Source organism: Schistocerca gregaria, chromosome 2 (genome assembly GCF_023897955.1).
Source record: "Schistocerca gregaria isolate iqSchGreg1 chromosome 2, iqSchGreg1.2, whole genome shotgun sequence".
Taxonomy (NCBI): Eukaryota; Metazoa; Arthropoda; class Insecta; order Orthoptera; family Acrididae; genus Schistocerca; species Schistocerca gregaria.
The window spans coordinates 714078930-714104040 of NC_064921.1; the positions used below are offsets into that span (position 1 = coordinate 714078930).

The window sequence follows — 25111 nt, forward strand, 5'->3', positions numbered from 1 at the left end:
TGAAAGGCGTCGAGAGAATCGACGGCCAAATGAGACGTTTTTTCACCGGCAATGTGTGGAAGATGTAGTTCATGGTGTGAGATGGGTCTGTCTTGTTTTAAGTGGTATTGTTTGCGTCATGACTTTGGCCAGTTCTGTAGCGCCAGCGAAAAAACACTTGAAACATTCGCGTCTGCAGTTTTGTGTGTCCAAGTAACTGTCTATTTACTTCTGGAAGAAGTCGAGCGAATACTACAATACAGACAAAATATTAGACCAGTTTATTAAAACTTGAAATACTAGCCTTGGAAACAATCCACGTCCACCACAGTAACGACATGTGTACAGTGAGGTGACAAAAGGCATGCGATACCTCTTAATATCGTATCGGACATTATTTTCCCCAGCGTAGTGCACCTCGGCGTGGCATGGATTTAACAAATCACTGGAAGTCCCGTACAGAAATACTGAGCCATATTGCCTCTATAGCTATCCATAGTTACCAAAGGCTGTCTGTACAGAATGTTTTGCTTATGTCCCATAAATGTTCTATGGGATTCATCTCTAGGTGTCCAGATTGTTCTCAAAACCAATCTTGAACAATTGTGGCCCAGTGAGATGGCAAATTGTCATCCATAAAAATCCTATCGTTGTTGGGAACATGGAGTCCACGAATAACTGCAGATGGTCTCAACTGGTTCAATTTGACCAGAGAACACAGTCCATTTCCTCATTTCATGTAAACAAGGCCCGCACCATTACAGAGCCACCACCTACTTGCAAAGGCCTCGTTGACAACTTGGGTCTGTGGCTTCGTGGGGTGTGCACCACACTCGATCCTTATCATCATCTCTTACCAACTGAAATCGCGACTCTTCTGACGAGGCCAGGGTCCAATCGATATGGTCACGAGCCCAGAAGAGGTCATCTACTGCCAAAGCCGATTAACGTCAGATTTCGCCGCACTTTCCTAACGCATAAGTTGGTCATACGTCTGCGGTTATTTCAGGCATTGTTGCTTGCCTGTGAGCACTGACAACTCTACGTAAACGCCACTGCTCTCAGCCGCGAGAGAAGATGCCTAGATTTCTGTATTTTCGGCATACTCTACACTGTGGATCAGGGAATATTGAATTCACTAGCGATTTCCGAAATGGAATTTCTCATGTGTATAGCTCCAACTACCATTCCACTTTCAAAGTCTGTTAATTCCCGTCGTGCGGCCATGAACACGTCGGAAACATTGGTACATGAATCACCTTAGTACAAATGACAGCTCCACCAATGCAATGGCCTTTTATACCTCGTGTACGTGATACTACCGCATCTGTATACGTACATATTGCTACCCTATGACTTTTGTCACCCCAGTGTATTTGTTACTGTCGCTGAACACTAAGACTTACCACAAAACACAGTGATAGTCATCTCTCACTGTGCAATTGACTGTTGACTTTGGCATACAGTCTGGCTTCTACACTACTGGCCAATAAAATTGCTACACCAAGAGGAAATGCAGATGATAAACGGGTAGTCATTGGACAAATACATTATACTAGAACTGACATGTGATTACATTTTCACGCAATTCGGATGCATAGATCCTGAGAAATCAGTACCCAGAACAACCACCTCAGGCCGTAATAACGGCCTTGATACGCCTGGGCATTGAGTCAAACAGAGCTTGGATGGCGTGTACAGGTACAGCTGCCCATTCAGCTTCAACACGATACCACAGTTCATCAAGAGTAGCGACTGGTGTATTGTGACGAGCCAGTTTCTCGGCCACCATTGACCAGACGTTTTCAGTTGGTGAGAGATCTGGAGAACGTGCTGACCAGGGCAGCAGTCGAACATTTTCTGTATCCAGTAAGGTCCGTACCGGACGTGCAACATGCGGTCGTGCATTATCCTGCTGAAATGTAGGGTTTCGCAAGGATCGAATGAAGGGTAGAGCCACGGGTCGTAACACATCTGAAATGTAACGACCACTGTTCAAAGTGCCGTTAATGCGAACAAGAGGTGGCCGAGACGTGTAGCCAATGGCAACCCATACCATCACGCCGGGTGATACGCCAGTATGTCGATAACGCATACACGCTTCCATTGTGCGTTCACCGCGATGTCGCTAAACACGGATGCGACCATCATGATGTTGTAAACAGAACCTGGATTCATCCGAAAAAATGACGTTTTGCCATTCGTGCACCCAGGTTCGTCGTCGAGTACACCATAGCAGGCGCTCCTGTCTGTGATGCAGCGTTAAGGGTAACCGCAGCCATGGTCTCCGAGCTGATAGTCCATGCTGCTGCAAACGTCGTCGAACTGTTCGTGCAGATGGTTGTTGTCTTTGCAAACGTCCCCATCTGTTGACTCAGAGATCGAGACGTGGCTGCATGATCCGTTACAGCCATGCGGATAAGATGCCCGTCATCTCGTAGTGATACGAGGCCGTTGGGATCCAGCACGGCGTTCCGTATTACCCTCCTGAACCCACCGATTCCATATTCTGCTAACAGTCACTGGATCTCAACCAATGCGATCAGCAATGTCACGATTCGATAAACCGCAATCGCGATAGGCTACAATCCGACCTTCAACAAAATCGGAAACGTGATGGTACGCATTTCTAGTCCTTACACGAGGCATCACAACAACGTTTCACCAGGCAACGCCGGTGAACTGCTGTTTGTGTAAGAGGAATCGGTTGAAAACGTTGCTCATTTCAGCACGTTGTATGTGTCGCCTCCGGCGCCAACCTTGTGCGAATGCTCTGAAAAGCTAATCATTAGCATGTCACTGCATCCTCTTCTTGTCGGTTAAATTTCGCGTCTGTAGCACGTCATCTTCGTGGTGTAGCAATTTTAATGGCCAGTAGTGTAATACAACTCGCGTTGCTCGATCTGAGGTAAGACGATGCTGTCGTCGTAAGCGATGATTGCAGAGTTCTCTGAGCGACGCTGCGCTCTGTCGTAAGTAATCTTCCGGCAGCGGCGGGGTATGGAAACTCTTGAGGGAGCGTCTTCGGCGACGTCTCTAATTCGTTGCGTCTCACACAGAGGTAGTAACTCACATTTCGGAGGACACCACACATTCATTCAATTATCTTTGTTTATTTCAGCATTCTTCTAAATCATCATGATGAAATTGTGATGAGCACTCACGTTCCCCAAGTTCACAACAGCTGTATTGACTCGGCTTCCAAGCAGACGTTTCTGGTTTGGTATACACTCGGGCTAGCCATCACATCTCGACTGGCCCTCTAAAACACTCAATCTTATTCCTATTCAGAATGTCGTGAACTATCTAGAACATCGAGTGGAAGGTAGCCGTCAACATCCTCGCAGTTTGGTAGCGTTGCGGGATGTAATAATAAATGACTAGCTTAGCTGTCCGCCCCCAGCAGCTGAGTAGTAAGCGCGGTAGAATGTCAATCGTAAGGGCCCGGGTTCGATTCCCGGTTAGGTCTGAGATTTTCTACGCTCAGGGACTGGGTATTGTGTTGTCCTAATCATCATCATTTCATCCCCATCGACGCGCAAGTCGCCAAAGTGGCGTCACATCGAAAGACTTGCACCCGACGAACGGTCTAACCGACGGGTGGCCCTGTTCACACAACATTTACGTTTACATTTACTAGCTTAGCTGCATATCGCGTGCCTGAATAAATTTCCTCATCTGTGACAGGTCGTTATCAAGGCTATCAGCGACGTTAACGCGGTGTTAGCGTGATACGTCGTAGGGGTAACCACTTTTTTGTTCGGTCAGCTTATAAGCAGTTTTAAATTCTTACCAACAGACACGACCTAGAATGTATAAAATTTTACTCTAACTGTTATTTCTTGTCGCTGCACAAGATAAATCGTAGATGAATTGTTTTTGACACCACAAAACTAAATGAACTGTGCATTCTCAAAGTTTGAAAGTAATCAACGCGTCCAAAGCCTGTTAATACCTATCACTAAATTTAACATCGCCGTTCACTCCTCCAAGCCAATGTAAGAGCCCTTTCCCGTTCCCTGTCAGCTGAGGGGTGATGATAGTTCACAGAAAGCGATGGCCACTGAAAATTGCCTCATATTGGCGTAGTAATTTAATTATGCCTGAATAAAAACAGTCGCGTCATATAGTTAACTCAATAAAATTATATTATTCTTCCAAGGAGGGAAATGGCACCTTTCCTGATTAATATTCTTACAAGGGAACATCACCAACTTGATATCATGCAAAGGCTGTTTGGAAAGGATGGTCAGACCGGTCGCGAAATGGAAATCATAGTGAAAACCAAAAACTTTTTATTCGCAACAGTTAGCAACACCTTCCAGCTACCTGTCTAAATAGTTGCCGCTTCGACTTAGACATTTATCGTGGTGTTGTACAACGTTTCTAGTACCCTCGTCACAGAAAGCAGCTGCCTGTCTTTTCCACCAATTCTCTACGCTTTGTCTGCCTTTCGCTGTTTGTGCCAAAATGTTGTCTTCGTAGCCAGCAGTTCATGTGAGCAGAGATGAATATCGGAGGGAGCCAATTAAGGGCTGTATTGTGGGGGATCAAACACATCCCAGCGAAAACGCTGCAGGAGCTTCATCATTGCCCCTGCAGAATGCTGCTGAGAATTGTCTTGAAGAAAGAAATGCACGACATTTATGTTATGTGGGCTGCACAGCTTCAGGCGAGATCTCTCACCAGGCTCCTGAACTTGGCAGGAGACATTTTTGTTGTAGGCATTTCTACTCGCTTACTGTGCCCTCAGAACTGAAATGAACGGGGTGATGCGATCGATGGGCGTACTAGCCACAGCCCAACACATCTACGCTGTGCTTCATCGGATTTCCGCAGTGGTTTCCATTTTGCGCCAGATTTAAGGAGAAAAAAAGACACATGTAAGATAATCAGCCCCAGTTATCGATCCGGTGCTTAAATCTGGACGATAATACTGACAGTACAGAGTTATAACCTCCTGAAAGCACTGCTTTTGAACTCTCTCGCGCCACCATTTGTCTGTCATTCGTTCCGCCCCATTTCAGCCGCTTAATGCACAAAGTATTGTACAAAGAGTAAGTGGTAAGTTAAATACTGTTGTGACACTGATAACATGCTTTGTTCAAAGCGCGCGGTTTCTAATTTGCAGCTGTTGCCAAAGATTTGTTTGTTCAAAATAAAGTGTAAATGAATGAGTGTGGCAGTAAATAAGTAGCGTAGTGCTATTTCATTATTAACTTCGCTGTTGTGTGTTATTATCTTTGGCTTTTAAATCTGATACTGTTAAAGTTATTTGCAGGATCTCCACTATTCTTCAACGTGAATGGCACGATTAAATGTTGTAAATCGAAAATCATTAAGTTCATTTCATAATAGTTCTTCATTTGCTTAGGTTTATTGACTTTGTTTTCGACACGTGTATAGCTGTAAGAGAATACTGAACATATAATATACTCCTGGACATTGAAATAAGAACACCGTGAATTCATTGTCCCAGGAAGGGGAAACTTTATTGACACATTCCTGGGGTCAGATACATCACATGATCACACTGACAGAACCACAGGCACATAGACAAAGGCAACAGAGCATGCACAATGTCGGCACTAGTACAGTGTATATCCACCTTTCGCAGCAATGCAGGCTGCTATTCTCCCATGGAGACGATCGTAGAGATGCTGGATGTAGTCCTGTGGAACGGCTTGCCATGCCATTTCCACCTGGCGTCTCAGTTGGACCAGCGTTCGTGCTGGACGTGCAGACCGAGTGAGACGACGCTTCATCCAGTCCCAAACATGCTCAATGGGGGACAGATCCGGAGATCTTGCTGGCCAGGGTAGTTGCCTTACACCTTCTAGAGCACGTTGGGTGGCACGGGATAACATGTGGACGTGCAATTTGCTGTTGGAACAGCAAGTTCCCTTGCCGGTTTAGGAATCGTAGAACGATGGGTTCGATGACGGTTTGGATGTACCGTGCACTATTCAGTGTCCCCTCGACGATCACCAGAGGTGTACGGCCAGTGTAGGAGATCGCTCCCCACACCATGATGCCGGGTGTTGGACTTGTGTGCCTCGGTCGTATGCAGTCCTGATTGTGGCGCTCACCTGCACGGCGCCAAACACGCATACGACCATCATTGGCACCAAGGCAGAAGCGACTCTCATCGCTGAAGACGACACGTCTCCATTCGTCCCTCCATTCACGCCTGTCGCGACACCACTGGAGGCGGGCTGCACGATGTTGGGGCGTGAGCGGAAGACGGCCTAACGGTGTGTGGGACCGTAGCCCAGCTTCATGGAGACGGTTGCGAATGGTCCTCGCCGATACCTCAGGAGCAACAGTGTCCCTAATTTGCTGGGAAGTGGCGGTGCGGTCCCCTACGGCACTGCGTAGGATCCTACGGTCTTGGCGTGCATCCGTGCGTCGCTGCGGTCCGGTCCCAGGTCGACGGGCACTTGCACCTTCCGCCGACCACTGGCGACAACATCGATGTACTGTGGAGACCTCACGCCCCACGTGTTGAGCAATTCGGCGGTACGTCCACCCGGCCTCCCGCATGCCCACTATACGCCCTCGCTCAAAGTCCGTCAACTGCACATACGGTTCACGTCCACGCTGTCGCGGCATGCTACCAGTGTTAAAGACTGCGATGGAGCTCCGTATGCCCCGGAAAACTGGCAGACACTAACGGCGGCGGTGCACAAATGCTGCGCAGCTAGCGCCATTCGACGGCCAACACCGCGGTTCCTGGTGTGTCCGCTGTGCCGTGCGTGTGATCATTGCTTGTACAGCCCTCTCGCAGTGTCCGGAGCAAGTGTGGTGGGTCAGACACACCGGTGTCAATGTGTTCTTTTTTTCCATTTCCAGGAGTGTATATGTATGTGTATGTGAGTTTGTCAGACTACATACATTACTTACTATTTCTCGTACTAAATATCATGTGTTCTCGAACATGATTTCAGTACATATTGGACAGATGTGTCCACTTTCCCTCTCCTCTTCTCCAGCCTTCAACATCCAGCTAATAGGAGAGCTCTGGTTATCACTGCACTCTCTGACACCAGGCGGCTGAAGTGAGATGGAGCGTGTGACCAAGTGTGTGCGCGAGAGGTTAAAAGCCGTACTTTCAGAAGGCCATATATGAGTACTGTAAGAAATATAGCCCAAATTTCTCTCAGGATTCATTGCTGATACTGATACACTATGTGATCAAAAGTATCCGGACAACCCCAAAATCATACGTATTTCATATTAGGCGCATTGTATTGCCACCTGCTGCCCAAGTACTCCATATAACAGCAGTCATTAGACTTCGTGAGAGAGCAGAATGGGGCGCTACGCGGAATTCACGGATTTCGAATGTGGTCAGGTGATTGGCTGTCACTTGTGTCATACGTCTCTACGCGAGATTCCCACACTCCTAAACATCCCTAGGTCCACTGTTTCCGATGTGATAGTGAAGTGGAAACATGAAGGGACACGTACAGCACAAAAGCGTACAATCCGGCCTCGTCTGTTGATTGACAGAGACCGCCGACAGTCGAAGAGGGTCGTAATGGTTAATAGGCAGACATCTATCCAGACCATCAAACAGCAGTTCCAAACTGCATCACGATCCACTGAAAGTACTATCACAGTTAGGCGGGAGGTGAGAAAACTTGGGTTTCATGGTCGAGCGGCTGCTCGTAAGTCACACATCACGCCGGTAAATGCCAAACGACGCCTCGCTTGGTGTAAGGAGCGTAAACATTGGACGACTGATCAGTGGAAAAACGGTTAATGGAATGACGAATCACGGTACACAATGTGGTGATTAGAAGGTAGGGTGTGAGTATGGCAAATGCCCGGTGAACGTCATCTGCCAGCGTGTGTAGTGCCAACAGTGAAATACGCAGGCGGTGGTGTTATGGTGGGGTCGTATTTTTCTTGGAGGGGGCTTGCACGTCTTGTTGTTTTGCGTGGCACTATTACAGCCCACCCCTACTTTCATGTTTTAAGCGCCTTCTTGCTTCCCACCGTTGAAGAGCAATTCGTTGGCGTCGATTGCATCTTTCAACACGATCGGGCAGCTGCTCGTAATGCACGGTCTGTGACGGAGTGGTTACATGACAAGAACATCCCTGTAATGAACTGGCCTGCACAGAGTCCTATAGAATACCTTTGGGATCTTTTGTAACGCCGACTTCGTGCCAGGCCTCACCGACAGACATCGATACCTCTCTTTAGTGCAGCACTCCGTGACTAATGAGCTGCCATTTCCAAAGAAAACTTCCCGCTCCTGGTTGAACGTATGCCTGCGAGAATGGAAGCTGTCATCAAGGCTAAGGGTGGGGCGACACCATATTAAATTGCAGCATTATCGATAGGGGGCGCCACGAACTTGTAATTCATTTTCAGCCAGGTGTCCGGATACTTTTGATCACATAGTGTATCTTGCAAGAGTGCTTTTTCTCCTTAAGATAAGTGGTCAAGTAGGTGATGTTTCCTTATTGGCATCGAAATTATTTTATGGTCACTGATGAAGGCGCTACACAAATAAATTTCAATATGGTTCAAATGGCTCTGAGCACTATGGGACTTAACTTCTAAGGTCATCAGTCCCCTAGAACTTCGAACTACTTAAACGTAACTAACCTAAGGACATCACACACATCCATGCACGAGGCAGGATTCGAACCTGCGACCGTAGCGGTCGCGCGGTTCAGACTGTAGAGCCTTTAACCGCTTGGCCACCCTGCCCGGCAAAGTTCAATAAAGCTACCAAATAGAATGTAACAGCAAAGACGTAGTAAGGCGTTCCTGTGATGAAGCTTGGCTGATTGCCTTACGTCCATCCAGAGATGATGATACCACAGAAAACACCATTGTCTTTGTTCTTTTTTGTGGGGGTCTCACAGCAATACCAACAGCATCATCAGATAGCCTAATTCAACCTTGTCATCCTAATAAAATTGTTGATCATTAAGATAAACCGAGACCAGTCGTGGATCCTTGGTCAAGTCCTATGAAACATCTCCATAATTTCTTTCCAATTAATGAATAACGTAGTGTAAAGCGCCGTTTCCGCAGGCAACGCAAACTTGTACATGCATGCCCAGTGCATAGGCCAGTCAAGTAACCTGTGGAAATATCCTATGGTCCTGACAGGTAGAAAAATTAATAGCCGTTTAACTTACTGGCCTCATGAACCACCTCCCCCCACGCCACCCGCCACCCCCTCCTCCTCTACACAATGGCAATGGCCGAAGAGATTCCCCAATTCCCTCTAGGCGGATCTGCTCTCATTCTGATTTCTTCGTTCCAGGGCACAAGTCTTCAGTCGTTTGTTTGTGTACGTGAATAAATGGCATAGGGGCAAATGATCTTAAATCACGTTAAAGGAATCTCTTAGTAGCTTTCTGCAATTCCTTATTATCATTAATCTGTAACAAAGTAACACTGCACCATTTAAAGTGATGTAACGTATTCCAAAAGTATTATAACTGAAAGTATGTACTTACTAAGGTTCGTACCTCTAAAAGTATTTAAATTTCAGTATAATGATAATAATTTCTAGTTCAGCCATCGAGTGTAAATATTATGATGAATTGCAGACACAAAATTTATTTGTCCCCTCAGAAATTTAAAGCTTTCTAGACCCATTTAAAATTCCATGTAAGTGCAGTGCGGTAGTGTTCGTATTGACACAATCACCGAATGACCATTGTCCTGAAATACAAAGTTCGGTTACAAAATTAAGTAGCAGACTCTATATTTATAACACCTTGAGCTGTCAGAACCTTGACTCACTACAAAATTAAAAAAAGACAGAATTCTTGAGGTAAAAGCCTTACCTTCCAATGTACCTTCAGGTCATTATAAATAGAAGCGGTCATTTCACGTAACAATTTAGAAATTGTGCTATTAGGGGTACAGTGATATCAGTTGCCAGATATCTCGGTGATACTTGCAACTTTGGTGAGGTGCCATGTCATCTAGCATACGTGTATCTGATTTCTGTACTGAGGAAGAATTGCAACTCAAAGTTAATTGAAAAGTAGTTTACTCATTGAATTACTTTTCGCACGACTCTTGGTACTCTTCTAACAACACTCTCATTCGTGTGTTTGATACCTCCTGCGAACAAACTGACGTCTGGAAAGTGGGGCGCCAACGCGAACGTACTCCATTCCACAGCCAGTAGCCACCTACTTTTCGGTTGCTGAGCATGAATGCCCAGTTAGCGAAAGATCTCATCATACTAGAAAAGTAGACTGTCTGCCTGAGACCTACTAGAGTACTCATTATCGGGTACTGCCCCACAAAATGTCAGATGATTTCCACGATTCAGAAGAAGGAACAAACTGATGAATGACCAGCGTCCCCCGCTAAGCAACCATCAACACATGCCCAAAAGTCTTAAATCTAGAAAAAGTTTGATATACTGTACAACCAACTGGAATTTACATAAAATTACTGTGGCAGGAATATATCCAATCGCTCGTGTGCCGACTATAACAGCACGTTCAAGGTCATTTAAATCTTGATAACCTACCATTGTAGCAGTAGCAACCGATCTGACAACTGCGCCAGACATTTGTTGTCTTATATAGGCGTTGCCGATCGGAGTACCGCATTCTGCCTGTCCACATATCTCTGTATTTGAATACGCATGTCTATACTGGTTTCTTTGGCGCTTCAGTGTATATTACATACAAACATCAAGAGGGAACAAAAAGCGTGGAGACGAAGAACGAAGCGAGTGGATTAAAAAGGATGTAAGATAGGGATGTAGTCTTTCGCTCCTTCTGTTCAAGCTATACATCGAAGAAGCAATGACCGAAATAAAAGAAAAATTCAAATTCGGTATTAATAGTCAAAGTGAAAGGATTCAATGGTAAGATTCGCTAGTTATATTGCTATCCTCAGTGGAAGTGAAGAACAATTGCAGCACGTATTGAATGGAGTGAACAGTGTAATGGGTGCAGAATACGGACTGAGAGTAAATCAAGGAAAGATGAAAATAAAGGGAAGTAGCAGAAATGAAAACAGCGAGAAACGTAACGTCAGAATTGATGAACACGAAGTAGATGAAGATAAGGAATTCTGCTACCTAAACAGCAAAATAACCCATGATGAGTGGGGCAAGGAGGGCATAGAAAGCAGACTAATACTGGCAAAAAGGGTATTCATTGCCAGTAGAAGTCAATTAGTATCAAACATAGGCCTTACTTTAGGGAAGAATTTTCTGAGAATGTCGTTCGGAGCACAGCACTGTACGGTAGTGGAACATGGGGAAAACGTAACAGAAGAGAATGGAAGCAGTTGAGATATGGTGCTACAGAAAAATGCTAAAAATTAGGTGAACTAATAAGTTAAGGAATGAGGAGGTTCTCCGCAGAATCGGCGAGGAAAATAGTGTATGGAAAAGCTGACAAGAAGAAGGGACAGAATGATAGGACCTCTGTTAAGACAGCAGAGAATAATTTCTTGGGTGCTTGGGGGAGCTGTGGAGGATAACAGCTGTAGAGGAAGACAGAAATCAGAATACAGCCAGCAAATACTTGAAGACGCAGGTTGCAAGTGCTACTATGAGATGAAATGTTGATGCGGTTGAGGAATGCGTGGCGAGCCCCAGCAAATCAATCTGATGAGAGATGACTCTCTCTCTCTCTCTCTCTCTCTCTCTCTCTCTCTCTCTGTGTTGTTGTTGTTATGGTCTTCAGTCCTGAGACTGGTTTGATGCAGCTCTCCACGCTACTCTATCCTGTGCAAGCTTCTTCATCTCCCAGTACTTACTGCAACCTACATCCTTCTGAATCTGCTTAGTGTATTCATCTCTTGGTCTGCCTCTACGATCTTTACCCTCCACGCTGCCCTCCAGTACTAAATTGGTGAGCCCATGATGCCTCAGAACATGTCCTACCGGCCGATCCCTTCTTCTAGTCAAGTTGTGCCACAAACTCCTCTTCTCCCCAGTTCTATTGAATATCTCCTCATTAGTTATGGGATCTACCCATCTAATCTTCAGCATTCTTCTGTAGCATCACATTTCGATAGCTTACATTCTCTTCTTGTCTAAGCTATTTATCGTCCGTATTTCACTTCCATACATGGCTACACTTCATACAAATACTTTCAGAAACGACTTCCTGACACTTAAATCAATACTCGATGTTAACAAATTTCTGTTCTTCAGAAACGCTTTCCTTGCCATTGCCAGTCTACATTTTATATCCTCTCTACTTCGACCATCATCAGTTATTTTGCTTCCCAAATAGCAAAACTCCATTACTTCTTTAAGTGTCTCATTTCCTAATCTAATTCCCGCAGCATCACCCGACTTGATTCGACTACATTCCATTATTCTCTTTTTGCTTTTGTCGATGTTCATCTTATATCCTCCTTTCAAGACACTGTCCATTCCATTCAACTGCCTTTCCAGCTCCATTGCTGTCTCTGACATAATTACAATGTCATCAGCGAACCTCAAAGTTTTTATTTCTTGTCCATGGATTTTAATACCTACTCCGAATTTTTCTTTCGTTTTCTTTGCTGATCTGCTCAATATACAGATTGAATAGCAAAGGGGAGAGGCTACAACCCTGTCTCACTCCCTTCCCAACCACTGCTTCCCTTTCATGACCCTCGACTCTTATAACTTCCATCTGGTTTCTGTACAAATTGTAAATAGCCTTTAGCTCTCTGTATTTTACCCCTGCCACCTTCAGAATTTGAAAAAGAGTATTCCAGTCAACATTGTCAAAAGCTTTCTCTGAGTCTACAAATGCTAGAAATGTAAGTTTGCCTTTCCTTAATCTTTCTTCTAAGATAAGTCGTAGGGTCAGTATTGCCTCACATGTACCAATATTTCTACGGAATCTAAACTGATCTTCCCCGAGATCGGCTTCTACCAGTTTTTCCATTCGCCTATAAAGAATTCACGTTAGTATTTTGCAGCTGTGACTTATTAAACTGATAGTTCGGTAATTTTCACATCTGTCAACACCTGCTTTCTTTGGGATTGGAATTACTGTAATCTTCTTGAAGTCTGAGGGTTTTTCCTATCCCATACATCTTGCTCACCAGATGGTTTTGTCAGGACTGGCTCTCCCAACGCTGTCAGTAGTTCTAATGGAATGTTCTCTACACCCGGGGCTTTGTTTCGACTTAGGTCCTTCAGTGCTCTGTCAAACTCTTCACGCAGTATCATATCTCCCATTTCACCTTCATCCACATCCACTTCCATTTCTATAATATTGGCCTCAAGAACATCGCCCCTGTATAGACCCTCTATATATTCCTTCTACCTTTCTGCTTCCCCTTCTTTGCTTACAACTGGGTTTCCATATGAGCTCTTGATATTCATACAAGTGGTCCTCTTTTCTCCAAAGGTCTCTTTAATTTTTCTGTAGGCAGTATCATAACTAATGAGGAAGTGTTGAATAGGATTGGGGAGAAGTTTGTGGCACAGCTTGACTAGAAGAAGGGATCGGTTGGTAGGACATGTTCCGAGGCATCAAGAGATCACCAGTTTAGTATTGGAGGGCAGTGTGGAGGGTAAAAATCGTAGGGGGAGACCTAGAGACGAATACACTAAGCAGATTCAGAATGATGTAGGTTGCAGTAGATACTGGGAGATGAAGAGGCTTGCACAGGATAGAGTAGCATGGAGAGCTGCATCAAACCAGTCTCAGGACTGAAGACCACAACAACAACTACAGCAACAGCATCTATCTTACCCCTGATGAGATAAGCCTCTACATCCTTCATTTGTCCTCTAGCAATGCCTGCTTAGCCATTTTGCACTTCCTGTCGACCTCATTTTTGAGACGTTTGTATTCCTTTTTGCCTGCTTCACTTGCTGCATTTTTGTATTTTCTCCTTTCATCAACTAAATTCAGTATCTCTTCTGTTACCCAAGGATTTCTACTAGCCCTCGTCTTTTCACCTACTTGATCCTCTGCTGCCTTCACTACTTCATCCCTCAAAGCTACCCATTCTTCTTCTACTGTATTTCTTTCCCCCATTCCTGTTAATTTTTCCCTTATGCTCTCCCTGAAAGCTCTGGTTATTTCAGTTTATCCACGTCCCATCTCCTTAAATTCCCACCTTTTTGCAGTTTCTTCAGTTTTAATCTACAGTTCATAACCAATAGATTGTGGTCAGAGTCCACATCTGCCCCTGGAAATGTCTTAAAATTTAAAATCTGGCTACCAAATCTCTGTCTTATCATTATATAATCTATCTGAAACCTTTTAGTATCTCCAGGGTTCTTCCTTGTATACAATCTTCTTTCATGATTCTTGAAGCAAGTGTTAGCTATGATTAAGTTACGCTCTGTGCAAAATTCTACCAGGCGGCTTCCTCTTTCATTTCTTAGGGAAATCCAATTTTGTATCCACTCATTGCGGGGCTGACGTCTCCTCGTTAATGTTTCTGTGAACTTATGAGTTAAAATATGCAGTATTACATCTACGCCTTCGCTTCCTGTTTATTTTGTTTTGTGTTTTACCTCCCAAAATTTTGCCGCCATTTTACAATTTAAGTCACCGTTTTTATCGCCTGCTTTTATTGTTTATTACCTTCTTCTTCTGTTTTAATAATTCTGTAGGCTGAAGAGGGGCGTACTAAGCTGCTGCCAGCCCAATAAAGGAGAACAAAACATCTACGCCTTCTTGACTTATATGTTAGTTGATGCCATGATTAAGTTACGCTCTCTGCAAAATTCTACCAGGCGGCTTCCTCTTTCATTTCTTAGGGAAATCCAATTTTGTATCCACTCATTGCGGGACTGACGTCTTCTCGTTAATGTTTCTGTAAACTTATGAGTTAAAATATGCAGAATTACATCTACGCCTTCGCTTCCTGTTTATTTTATTAGCATTGCCCCTTTGTTTTGTGTTTTACCTCCCAAAATTTTTCCGCCATTTTACAATTTAAGTCACCGTTTTTATCGCCTGCTTTTATTGTTTATTACCTTCTTCTTCTGTTTTAATAATTCTGTAGGCTGAAGAGCGGCGTACTAAGCTGCTGCCAGCCCAATAAAGGAGAAAAAAACATCTACGCCTTCATGACTTATATGTTAGTTGATGCCATCTCGATTACAGCGGCAATGGAAAATCAGATCGCGCATGAGGGAACTCTTAGTGGCCTCCCAGGGCGCCAGTGAGAGGATGCCTGTGCAGGTTTTTGTTGCCTGTGGAAACGCGGTTTTAGTTGCAGTTGGCATTTCGCGCCAGTAAACACCAGCGCCGTTATGAGGGTAGGTCAGCGCGCAGTAGTGGCGTAGTTGTCCGGCATCGTCGCTAGGAGCGCTGGTGGCAGCTCCGAGGCAGTGTCTGCTGGCGGGTGCCGGACGGCAGCAGTGCGATGGCGGCCGCCAGCATGGCGCCGCTGGACGCCGTGTTCCCGGCAGCGCCGTCCGCGCCGCCCCCGGCGCCGGTGCCGCACCTGCTCAACTGGGTCTACCTCACGCTAGCCGACCGCCAGCCGCCCCCAGAGCCGTCGGCGCCGCCGCCTCCGCCCCCGGTGCGTACTGCGCTCAGCCGCCACGTGCCACACGGAAACAGTGCGGCTGGACTCGTTTCGATGAGCGCAACAGTTTGTGTCTAAATGTATGAGTGTCTCCAGTGTTCTGTTCGGTTTTAGTAAAGCACACTGGTGGAAAATGGAAGGGAGGACCTTAAAGTAACTGTCCCATACAAAGGTGTTTCTTTCACATAATGGCTAGATGACATTGAGCACCAGAATCTTGTTTAGCCTCCCCCAGCCCCCTAGTTGCAATGCTGTCCTGTAAACCCTCTACTGTGATTAGGTCTGATGACAGTGCCTCTTAGTCCTGGCGAGGAACATCTTTGAGAGAGTCTTAGGTGACAAGACAAGTGTTAGCCCTTGCGGCTTTTAGAAGTTCCAGGTGTGTAGATAGTTTCACGCCATTTCGCGATAACTGGCGGGTGTTAAGATGGTGCCATTACATTTTGGCGCAGAGTGTACACCTGAAGGTGGCCAGAAGATGCTGCGTCGAAATAGCTTGGCAGCAAGCTACCGACATCTGTCAGCCTTCCAGAAATTTCGTGAAACAATGTGTGCACTGGCTTTGCCCTACGGAAGAGCTCATTTTCCTGATGTTATCGGAACGTCAGCTAAACGGTCTGGATGATATTGTGGTAACGCAGTATTCCCTCAACAAACATCAGAGGTGTAGCATCAAATGGTTCAAATGGCTCTGAGCACTATGGGACTTAACTTCTGAGATCATCAGTCCCCTAGAACATAGAACTACTTAAACCTAACTAAACGAAGGACGACACACACATCCATGCCCGAGGCAGGATTCGAACCTGCGATCGTAGCGGCCACGTGGTTCCAGACTGAATTGCCTAGAGCCGCTCGGCCAGTCGGGCCGGCGGTGTAGCATCAATCCATTATATTTGCCTGCAGAACTGTATGTTAAGAATACGTTTGAACTGTATGCCGTGACTCGGCGTGCCCTGATATCCAGAGCTGCGAGCGCGCGTCTTCATAACTTAGTAAGCTGGAAACGGTTCGTTATGGCAAATTTCTACTGCAGTCAGCAGTGGCTGCTTATCTGAAACGACAATCATGGAGGTAATCTGTTTACCTGTGCCCTCCGCAGCCAGGATGGCGAGGATGTGCAAAATCCAGCATCGGTATTAAGACACAGCGCACACATCATGTCCAACGTATATGCCATCTATTCCTCAGAGTCAACTAGACTAATTCAGGCCCACAATACAAGCCTTAGGGAAAGTCAGGCAATTCCACCAATTAATGCCGAACTGGAACGTCTACACTGCTTACTAACTCATTAGTATGCCAGAAACAACAGACCATCTTTCAACAAGTCAAATGCAGTTGTTGCTAGCTCACCATTTTCCTCCTAATTCAAAGATTTGGGATTCAATCCCCAATCGTTCCTAGGGTTTGTCAATCCACTTGTTGCTTCTTTCATCTCCGGCAACGACTTGTTAATGTGATAAATGCCAAGCTATACCATGGTTCGAAGTCCACATTAAACTATAGGCATCCGCTATAACTGGCTGGATAAGTTACTTAAAAGATCGGAGGAGGACAGGAGCATACCCCTATTAAAATAATCAAACCTAATGCAATCAACTTCGCGTTGAGGACAGCTTAATAGTTTTCTTAAAAAGTAGCACCCACTTCGTCCAGAGTAGTGCCCTTTGTACCACTGAGTTTATTGCCGTCTGCAAGAACCCTCTGTGTCACGCATTCATTTTCCTGTAGTTGCTTAATCCCATATCTGATTCTATTCATTTATCCTTTAGTCGGCTACTGTATGTACCTATTCAGTTATACGATTCAAACTCTTTACTTTTACATTTTATATCGAATCAAACACATATAATGCTAACATCATGTTCTGCAGGAAAAAGGCAGCCTGTTGATGACAACATCTGATTAGGTCAACGAGGAAGCGGGAATTTCATACTAACGAAAAAAAGGGAAAAACGCTTGTTACAGTTGACTACAGAGTAGTCTGGAAATGGGGAAACAATGATGCAGTCAGAGTTATTAATGTTGTGGCTGAACTGTATCCATCAAAACTGATATCTTATTGTCAGTGGCTTAACCGATAAGTAAACACTTGTTCCTGAGTTTCGCCAGACGGTAAAAAGGCGTAGCTCTTGCGCGGTTTTGTGGAAAACAACACGCATAATTCTTTTGGGCAATGAAACGAACTAATGCAGATGCGTGTCGCCACTAATGGGTTCGTATGTCGAAGGCGACCACCACTGTCTAAACAAATTTACACCTTCAATCTCTTTGTTTTTGTGTCACGTACTTTCCGTGGGAATTCAAGGACGAATCTGTGGTATATTGGTCGTCCACAGCCACCGGGAAGATCAATTTTAGTCAGGGCTGTCGTAGGATAAAGACACCGTTTAAGGTCGGTAAATTGTCGCGCTTCAATACGCAGTTTATTAGTAATGCGATCAGTATCAAATCTTTCTTCTCAGATTTCTTACATAAATGTAGTTTGAGGTTTTGACCAGAGAAGTAACACTCTCGGTGTAACATAGGATGCAAAACTAGGTAGCTGGTTAAGATATTGTGCTTGTTGTTCTGAGGCTCGCCGCGTTTGTAAGTACTTCTCGTGACAGACAGTCGCCCCTGATTAGGCTGTCCCGCGAAGCGTCATAGTAGAGGCTGTCCAGCAATCGCGGATGTCTCATGACCTTTGCTTAAAATAATATTCACAGCCGATCGAACGTGGAGAGAAATCTACAGTACCGCGTGACGAATGGAAAATAATCTGAAACCGAGGTGGCAACATTTAGTCGAAAACTGAGGAATCTCCGCATTTAATTCTCAATGACACATTTTATACGTGTTATATAAAGCGAGCTACGATTTCTCCTGAGATACGTCCGAATTCAAGCATTAATAACACTGAGCTGGATAGCTTCGCCAAGACAATACTCTAATGTTAGAAGTGGGAAAGGTAAAACGAAAGAACAAGGCAAAGTGATTGATATCCACGTGTACTTGATACATATTTCACAGAGTCTTAGTTTTCGTAGAACCTATATTTTTACTACCTCGAATGATGATGTCAGACAAGCAGAGTGAAGGGAACCATTGCCAGAAGGTGGGCTTGGATCCAGAACATGCCGTCTAAATTACGGGCCTGCTGTCCTCTTCTAGGTTTCTTGTGATTTTGCCAGGTCTCTGCCATTGGGTTTCAAAGTGGTTATTCCATATAGTTGTAGCTTCAATTTAATCACACGAAGCGATACCGGAGCCTTATCGTGGGAAACTTCTGAATCATAACTACACTGCGCCACGCAATCAAACGATTACTTTTTCGAAACCGCGTAACTGTCTCCCCTTACGAAACGTACGTTTGAAATTTGTGTTAAAAGTTTATACACCATACCTCTATAAGGATGCAAAAGTGTGGCGCCTTGAGACGTCACTTTAGAGCACGGAGGTGCTTCAGACAGCAAGGTGTCGACACATGCGAAACAAACGCCAGAGCTCAGAAGTACATGTGAGATGTAACATGGGTTAATGATGTCACATTGGCACCAAATTCCACAACAAATCTGTCGAGCGCCACCGTGGACGTGCAATACGATGGGGAGGTCGTAACAGGCCCCAGGCCCACATTTCACCCCTTCTTTTGAAGCCTCTTCTATGGAGGTCGGAAGCGCGATGCCGATCTCTGAAATAACGCGGATTCTGTGTGAAAACATTTCAGATACATCTGTGACGAAGTCCTGGTCACTTACAGATAGGCAACCCCTTCGACATCTCTCCGATTCCGGATGGCGTGCTAGCGGCCGCAAGAGCAGTAGTACGGCCTGCCTGCAGGCGCCTAGAACCCTCGCCGTGGGTTCTGTGTGTACAGGTACATTTTTAGAGTGCTCAAGAAAGATGAGCGGGTAGCACCGAGTGTATAGCCGAACTGCGGGGGTCTTAAGGGACCATTTGACATTATAGTCACGTATGTGCCAATGTCACACTCTTCCACCGCAAGATGGCGGGAAATAGGAGGGCTGAAAAGCATTAACACCATTTGCTGCTTTGGATCACATTCAGATTTCATCGAATGGTTTTGAACACTCCCTAGTGGTTCCACACTGTACACCAGAGCAAAATCCGCGGTGTCTCCAAAGGGGTGCGATAATATTCAGTGGGATTGCTGGCCCATGATGTTCTTAGAGTACAGTGGCATAGATAAGAGGTGTCAGCAGCGCTAAAGGCCGCCAAGAACGTCGTCCTGCTGCTCATGGCTGTGCGCGCTGTCTTTTTCGACCGCGAAATGTGTGGAAATCAACCCTCCCCAGCACCCTGAGGGAAGGGTGGACTTCACTGACGCCCTTTATGCCACTCCCTAAGGCCTTTTCGTGTCCATTATTAGCGGTGGTGTGTCTGAAATGTTTTCCTCGGCCACCCATAAGAAAACTGCGTGTTTTCAAAGCTGGGAGTGCGGTTCCAACCTGCAGCGCAGAATTGTCAAAAGAAGGGATGAAATGTGAGTAAAAAGGGATATGACGACATTTTCATTGTATAACACTTCCACGGCGTGGTTGAGCAGCACTGTAGTGAAATTTTGTGCCAGTTTGACTATACTAACCAACGTTACACCTCGCATGAACTTCTTAGCTCTCGCCTTTTTTTCTCATGCAGCGACACCTTACTGTTCGAAGCGTCGCCGAGGCGGAAGGTGACGTCGTAGGACGCCACATTTTCGGCCCATTTTTCTTACGGGTAGCCGAGAAAAACATTTCAGAGGCAATGCCATTCGGGATGCACACCATTACAGGGGATGGGTGTCTGCAATTTACAGACAAATTTCAAACTTATACGTCGCAACGGGAGGGAATTACAGGGTTTGTAAAAAGTGATCCTTCATTTGTGTTGTGAAGTGTGGACTGAGGTGACAGTTCCATGGGACCTTCTCAGACTTCCTTCTGCTGGCATAGTGCAGCACGTCGACGTCGCATGGACTTAATATGCCGCTGGAAGTACCGTGGAGAAATATCGAGCCATGCTGCCACGCTGGAATCCATTATTGCGAAACTGTTGGCGGTACAGGATTTTGTGAACACACTGGCCTCTCGATGATGTCCCATAAATGTTCGATAAGATTCATGTCGGGCGATATGGGTGGCCAAATCATTCGCTCGAATTTGCTAGAAAGTTCTTCAAACCAATAGCGAACTATTGTGGCCTGGTGACATGGCGTACTGTCATCCACAAAATTTTCATCGTAGCTGAAAATAGTCTCCAAGTAGCTGAACAAAGCAATTTCCAATCAACGATCTGTTCATTTGGACCAGAGGACCCAGTCCATTCCATGCAAACACAGACCACATCATTATGGAACCACGACCAGCTTGCACAGTGCGTTGTTGAAATCTGGGGTCCATGGTTTCGTTGGGCCTGCGTCACACTCGAAATCTACCATCGGCTCTTACCAACTGAAATCGGGACTCGTCTGATCAGGCCACGGTTTTACATCGCCTAGGGTCCAATCTATATGGTCACGAGCTAGGAGAGTCGCTGCAGGTGATGTGCTGTTAGCAGAGGCACTCCTATCGGTCGTCTGCTGCCATAGCCCATTAACGCCAAATTGCACCGTACTGTCCTAAAGGATACTTTCATCGTATGTCCCACTTTGATTTCTGTGTTTATTTCACGCAGTGTTGCTTGTCTGTCTGCACTGACAACACTACGCAAACGCCGCTGCTCTCGATCGTTAAGTGACGGCTGTCGGCCACTGCGTTGTCCGTGGTGAGAGGTAATGCCTGAAATATGGTACTCTCGTTACGCTCTTGGCACTATCGATCTCAGAATACTGAATTCCCTAACGATTTCCGAAATGGAATGTCCCATGAGTCTACCTCCAACTACCATTCTATGTACAAAAATCTGTTAATTCCCGTCGTGTGGCCATAATCGCATCGGAAACCTTTTCACATGAATCATGGGGGTACAAATGACAGCTCCGCCATATGATGCCCTTTTATACCTATGACTACCGTCATCTGTATATGTGAATATCGCTATCCCATGACCTCTGTTACCTCAGCGTACGTTCAATAATATCACTATAGCGCTGCTCATTAAAACAGTAACAACGTTAAGATGAAACGAAACAATCACCAAACTAACATGCGTTAGTATATGCGAGTTCATTAGCACTTCAGTAGAACCGCACAAGGCAGCCAGGAGAACGGTCATCTGGATTATGTATCAAAGCAAAGATTACGCATCGTTTTCTCGTTCAGAAATCGTATTTAAGTTTAGGTTATTTTCGAAGGAATCGTTTAATACCTCTTTGAGAAGATAAACGTTTGCCAAAATATGTCGAAATTGGCCACCGGCAAGATTGTGGCCTATCGGAGAGTGCAGTCTGTTAATAGAGGTATAATAAGGGGAGTTGTCGAGCGCCAGAAACTTGAAGCCGACATCCTCCATGTTAGTAGCCCCAAACATTAGTTTCTGGTGCAAGCGCTTTAATAAAAAACTGCAGCTTGTGACATTTGTGGGAACATTAATCATTCTTATTATAGTCCAAAGCTCATAGGAATCACGTTTCATTCGTAAGTCTACGCACTGAAGCGATATTTTCTTTTATATACATGAATTTTGGTTGTGCTGTTAACTTTTACTTTAGTTGTTTATTTCTGCAATTTGACTTTAAATTTTCTATCATTCCAACTCGAAAAACTTTCTAGGTGAGTATTTCAGAAGGAAAGCCGGAAAGTGACCAAACAATAACACAATATGTTCTCAGCATTTGTGGGAAGAGATCCATGTTAAGGAAAATGCTCGATTACGAAAGCAGACTTTTTACATCACATACTTCTCTTTTTAGTTATCTGGGACGTATAATAACAAAGTTACATTAATGAGGTGAAATGCGTCGCATTATTGGATCAGATATGCATTTAAGACAAGAAAATGTCTAAAAATGTATTTCTGACGCTGTGTTATTCACGAAAGCAGTACAACACTTCCTATTTAAATAACTGTAGCGTGCACACGACATAAATTAAGGACAAAAAGCAGTCGTAAACAGTGGTCTGTTAACGTTTTGGGGCACTGATACGGCAGTGTTGAGCTCTACACAACGTACAGCTTACGTATGTAGTGACGTCACCCTTAATTACACCTCCAACAGTTTATTGTTTCGCGATGTCCCTACACGCATTGGTGCGAATCTCATCGCTGTCTCACGAATGTGAAATCGATGAGTTGAGGTAAAGCATACCCAACGTCATGTAGAATCTCAAGGCCCACGCGAATACTGTCCGAGAGGATAGACGTATTACTGGATATCAGGTTCGACTGATATGCAAACAAATATTTTTTTCTATAAACCCAATAAGTTACAGCACCTTTGTGGCACCGTCAGATGGATATTCTTTATATAGTTCCGTAATATATAAACGTGTTTTAAGTAACAACAATTCTAACGAAATTAGATCTGAATTTTTTTTCTACTGTTGTCATTGCCTTAATTTTTTTACTTTTTTTGGCCCCTTTGTACACGATTGGAATTTGGCAGCTTGTCATTTGTAATTAAATTATGATAATGTGTGTTTGAGACGTTCCGTCGTCCGCAAAGGATTGTTAAGTTGCGTTACGTAGTTTGAGTCAGGAAGTGGGCTTCTTAGTAGCAAGGCAAGTTTCCACCTGGACGGTGTGACGATGTTAAGAACGTCACGGGCTATCAGCACAGCGACCGTTGTTGTTGCTTCCCTTGGCGACGCTGCGACCTTAGCTGTGGTGCGCCCAGCGCCAACGCTAGTTATAGTAGTGCTGTGCTTCCCAGCCTGAGGGTAACTAGACCCTGAGGGGTAAAATGAAATTTTCTAAGGGGTGACAACAAAACGGTTCGATAGTGTTTCGATAACGAAAACGGCGCCCGTACGATAGTTTGTATCCGGAGAGGGGGGGGGGGGGGGGGGGAGGTTGCTATAGATTTGTGGGTATGAAATACACTCCTGGAAATTGAAATAAGAACACCGTGAATTCATTGTCCCAGGAAGGGGAAACTTTATTGACACATTCCTGGGGTCAGATACATCACATGATCACACTGACAGAACCACAGGCACATAGACACAGGCAACAGAGCATGCAGAATGTCGGCACTAGTACAGTGTATATCCACCTTTCGCAGCAATGCAGGCTGCTATTCTCCCATGGAGACGATCGTAGAGATGCTGGATGTAGTCCTGTGGAACGGCTTGCCATGCCATTTCCACCTGGCGTCTCAGTTGGACCAGCGTTCGTGCTGGACGTGTAGACCGCGTGAGACGACGCTTCATCCAGTCCCAAACATGCTCAATGGGGGACAGATCCGGAGATCTTGCTGGCCAGGGTAGTTGACTTACACCTTCTCGAGCACGTTGGGTGGCACGGGATACATGCGGACGTGCATTGTCCTGTTGGAACAGCAAGTTCCCTTGCCGGTCTAGGAATGGTAGAACGATGGGTTCGATGACGATTGGGATGTACCGTGCACTATTCAGTGTCCCCTCGACGATCACCAGAGGTGTACGGCCAGTGTAGGATATCGCTCCCCACACCATGATGCCGGGTGTTGGCCCTGTGTGCCTCGGTCGTATGCAGTCCGGATTGTGGCGCTCACCTGCACGGCGCCAAACACGCATACGACCATCATTGGCACCAAGGCAGAAGCGACTCTCATCGCTGAAGACGACACGTCTCCATTCGTCCCTCCATTCACGCCTGGCGCGACACCACTGGAGGCGGACTGCACGATGTTGGGGCGTGAGCGGAAGACGGCCTAACGGTGTGTGGGACCGTAGCCCAGCTTCATGGAGACGGTTGCGAATGGTCCTCGCCGATACCCCAGGAGCAACAGTGTCCCTAATTTGCTGGGAAGTGACAGTGCGGTCCCCTACGACACTGCGTAGGATCCTACGGTCTTGGCGTGCATCCGTGCGTCGCTGCGGTCCGGTCCCAGGTCGACGGGCACGTGCACCTTCCGCCGACCACTGGGGACAACATCGATGTACTGTGGAGACCTCACGCCCCACGTGTTGAGCAATTCGGCGGTACGTCCACCCGGCCTCCCGCATGCCCACTATACGCCCTCGCTCAAAGTCCGTCAACTGCACATACGGTTCACGTCCACGCTGTCGCGGCATGCTACCAGTGTTAAAGACTGCGATGGAGCTCCGTATGCCACGGCAAACTGGCTGACACTGACGGCGGCGGTGTGCTGCGCAGCTAGCGCCATTCGACGGCCAACACCGCGGTTCCTGGTGTGTCCGCTGTGCCGTGCGTGTGATCATTGCTTGTACAGCCCTCTTGCAGTGTCCGGAGCATGTATGGTGGGTCTGACACACCGGTGTCAATGTGTTCTTTTTTCCATTTCCAGGAGTGTATTTTAAATATGGCGACTTGCAAGTGCCATAAAACAGTTCCAGTTCTGACCCTGTTGAAAACCTGTGTAATAGCGACTGGCGTACGGGAGGCTACCGTCGTTGAGTGACTATAGGAGGATACAAGATGACTTAGACAAACTCCTAGTTTGTGTTGTGAATGGCAGCTGGCTCTAAATGTACAAAAATGTAAGTTAATGCAGAGGAGTGAGAGAAAAAAACCCACAATGTTCGAATAAAGCGTTAGTAAT

The 25111-nt window shown here is 45.6% G+C and overlaps 1 protein-coding gene across 1 annotated transcript in view; it reads left to right on the forward strand.

The window, feature by feature from the left end:
- Positions 1-15231: 15231 nt before the first annotated feature.
- LOC126334840 (zinc finger CCHC domain-containing protein 24-like) overlaps positions 15232-25111 on the forward strand; it is a 189030-nt gene continuing 179150 nt past the window's right edge. The window contains exon 1 of the mRNA XM_049997504.1: positions 15232-15474. Within this exon, the coding sequence (XP_049853461.1) occupies positions 15316-15474 (159 nt within the window). The 5' untranslated portion in view covers positions 15232-15315. The remainder of the gene's footprint in view (positions 15475-25111) is intronic.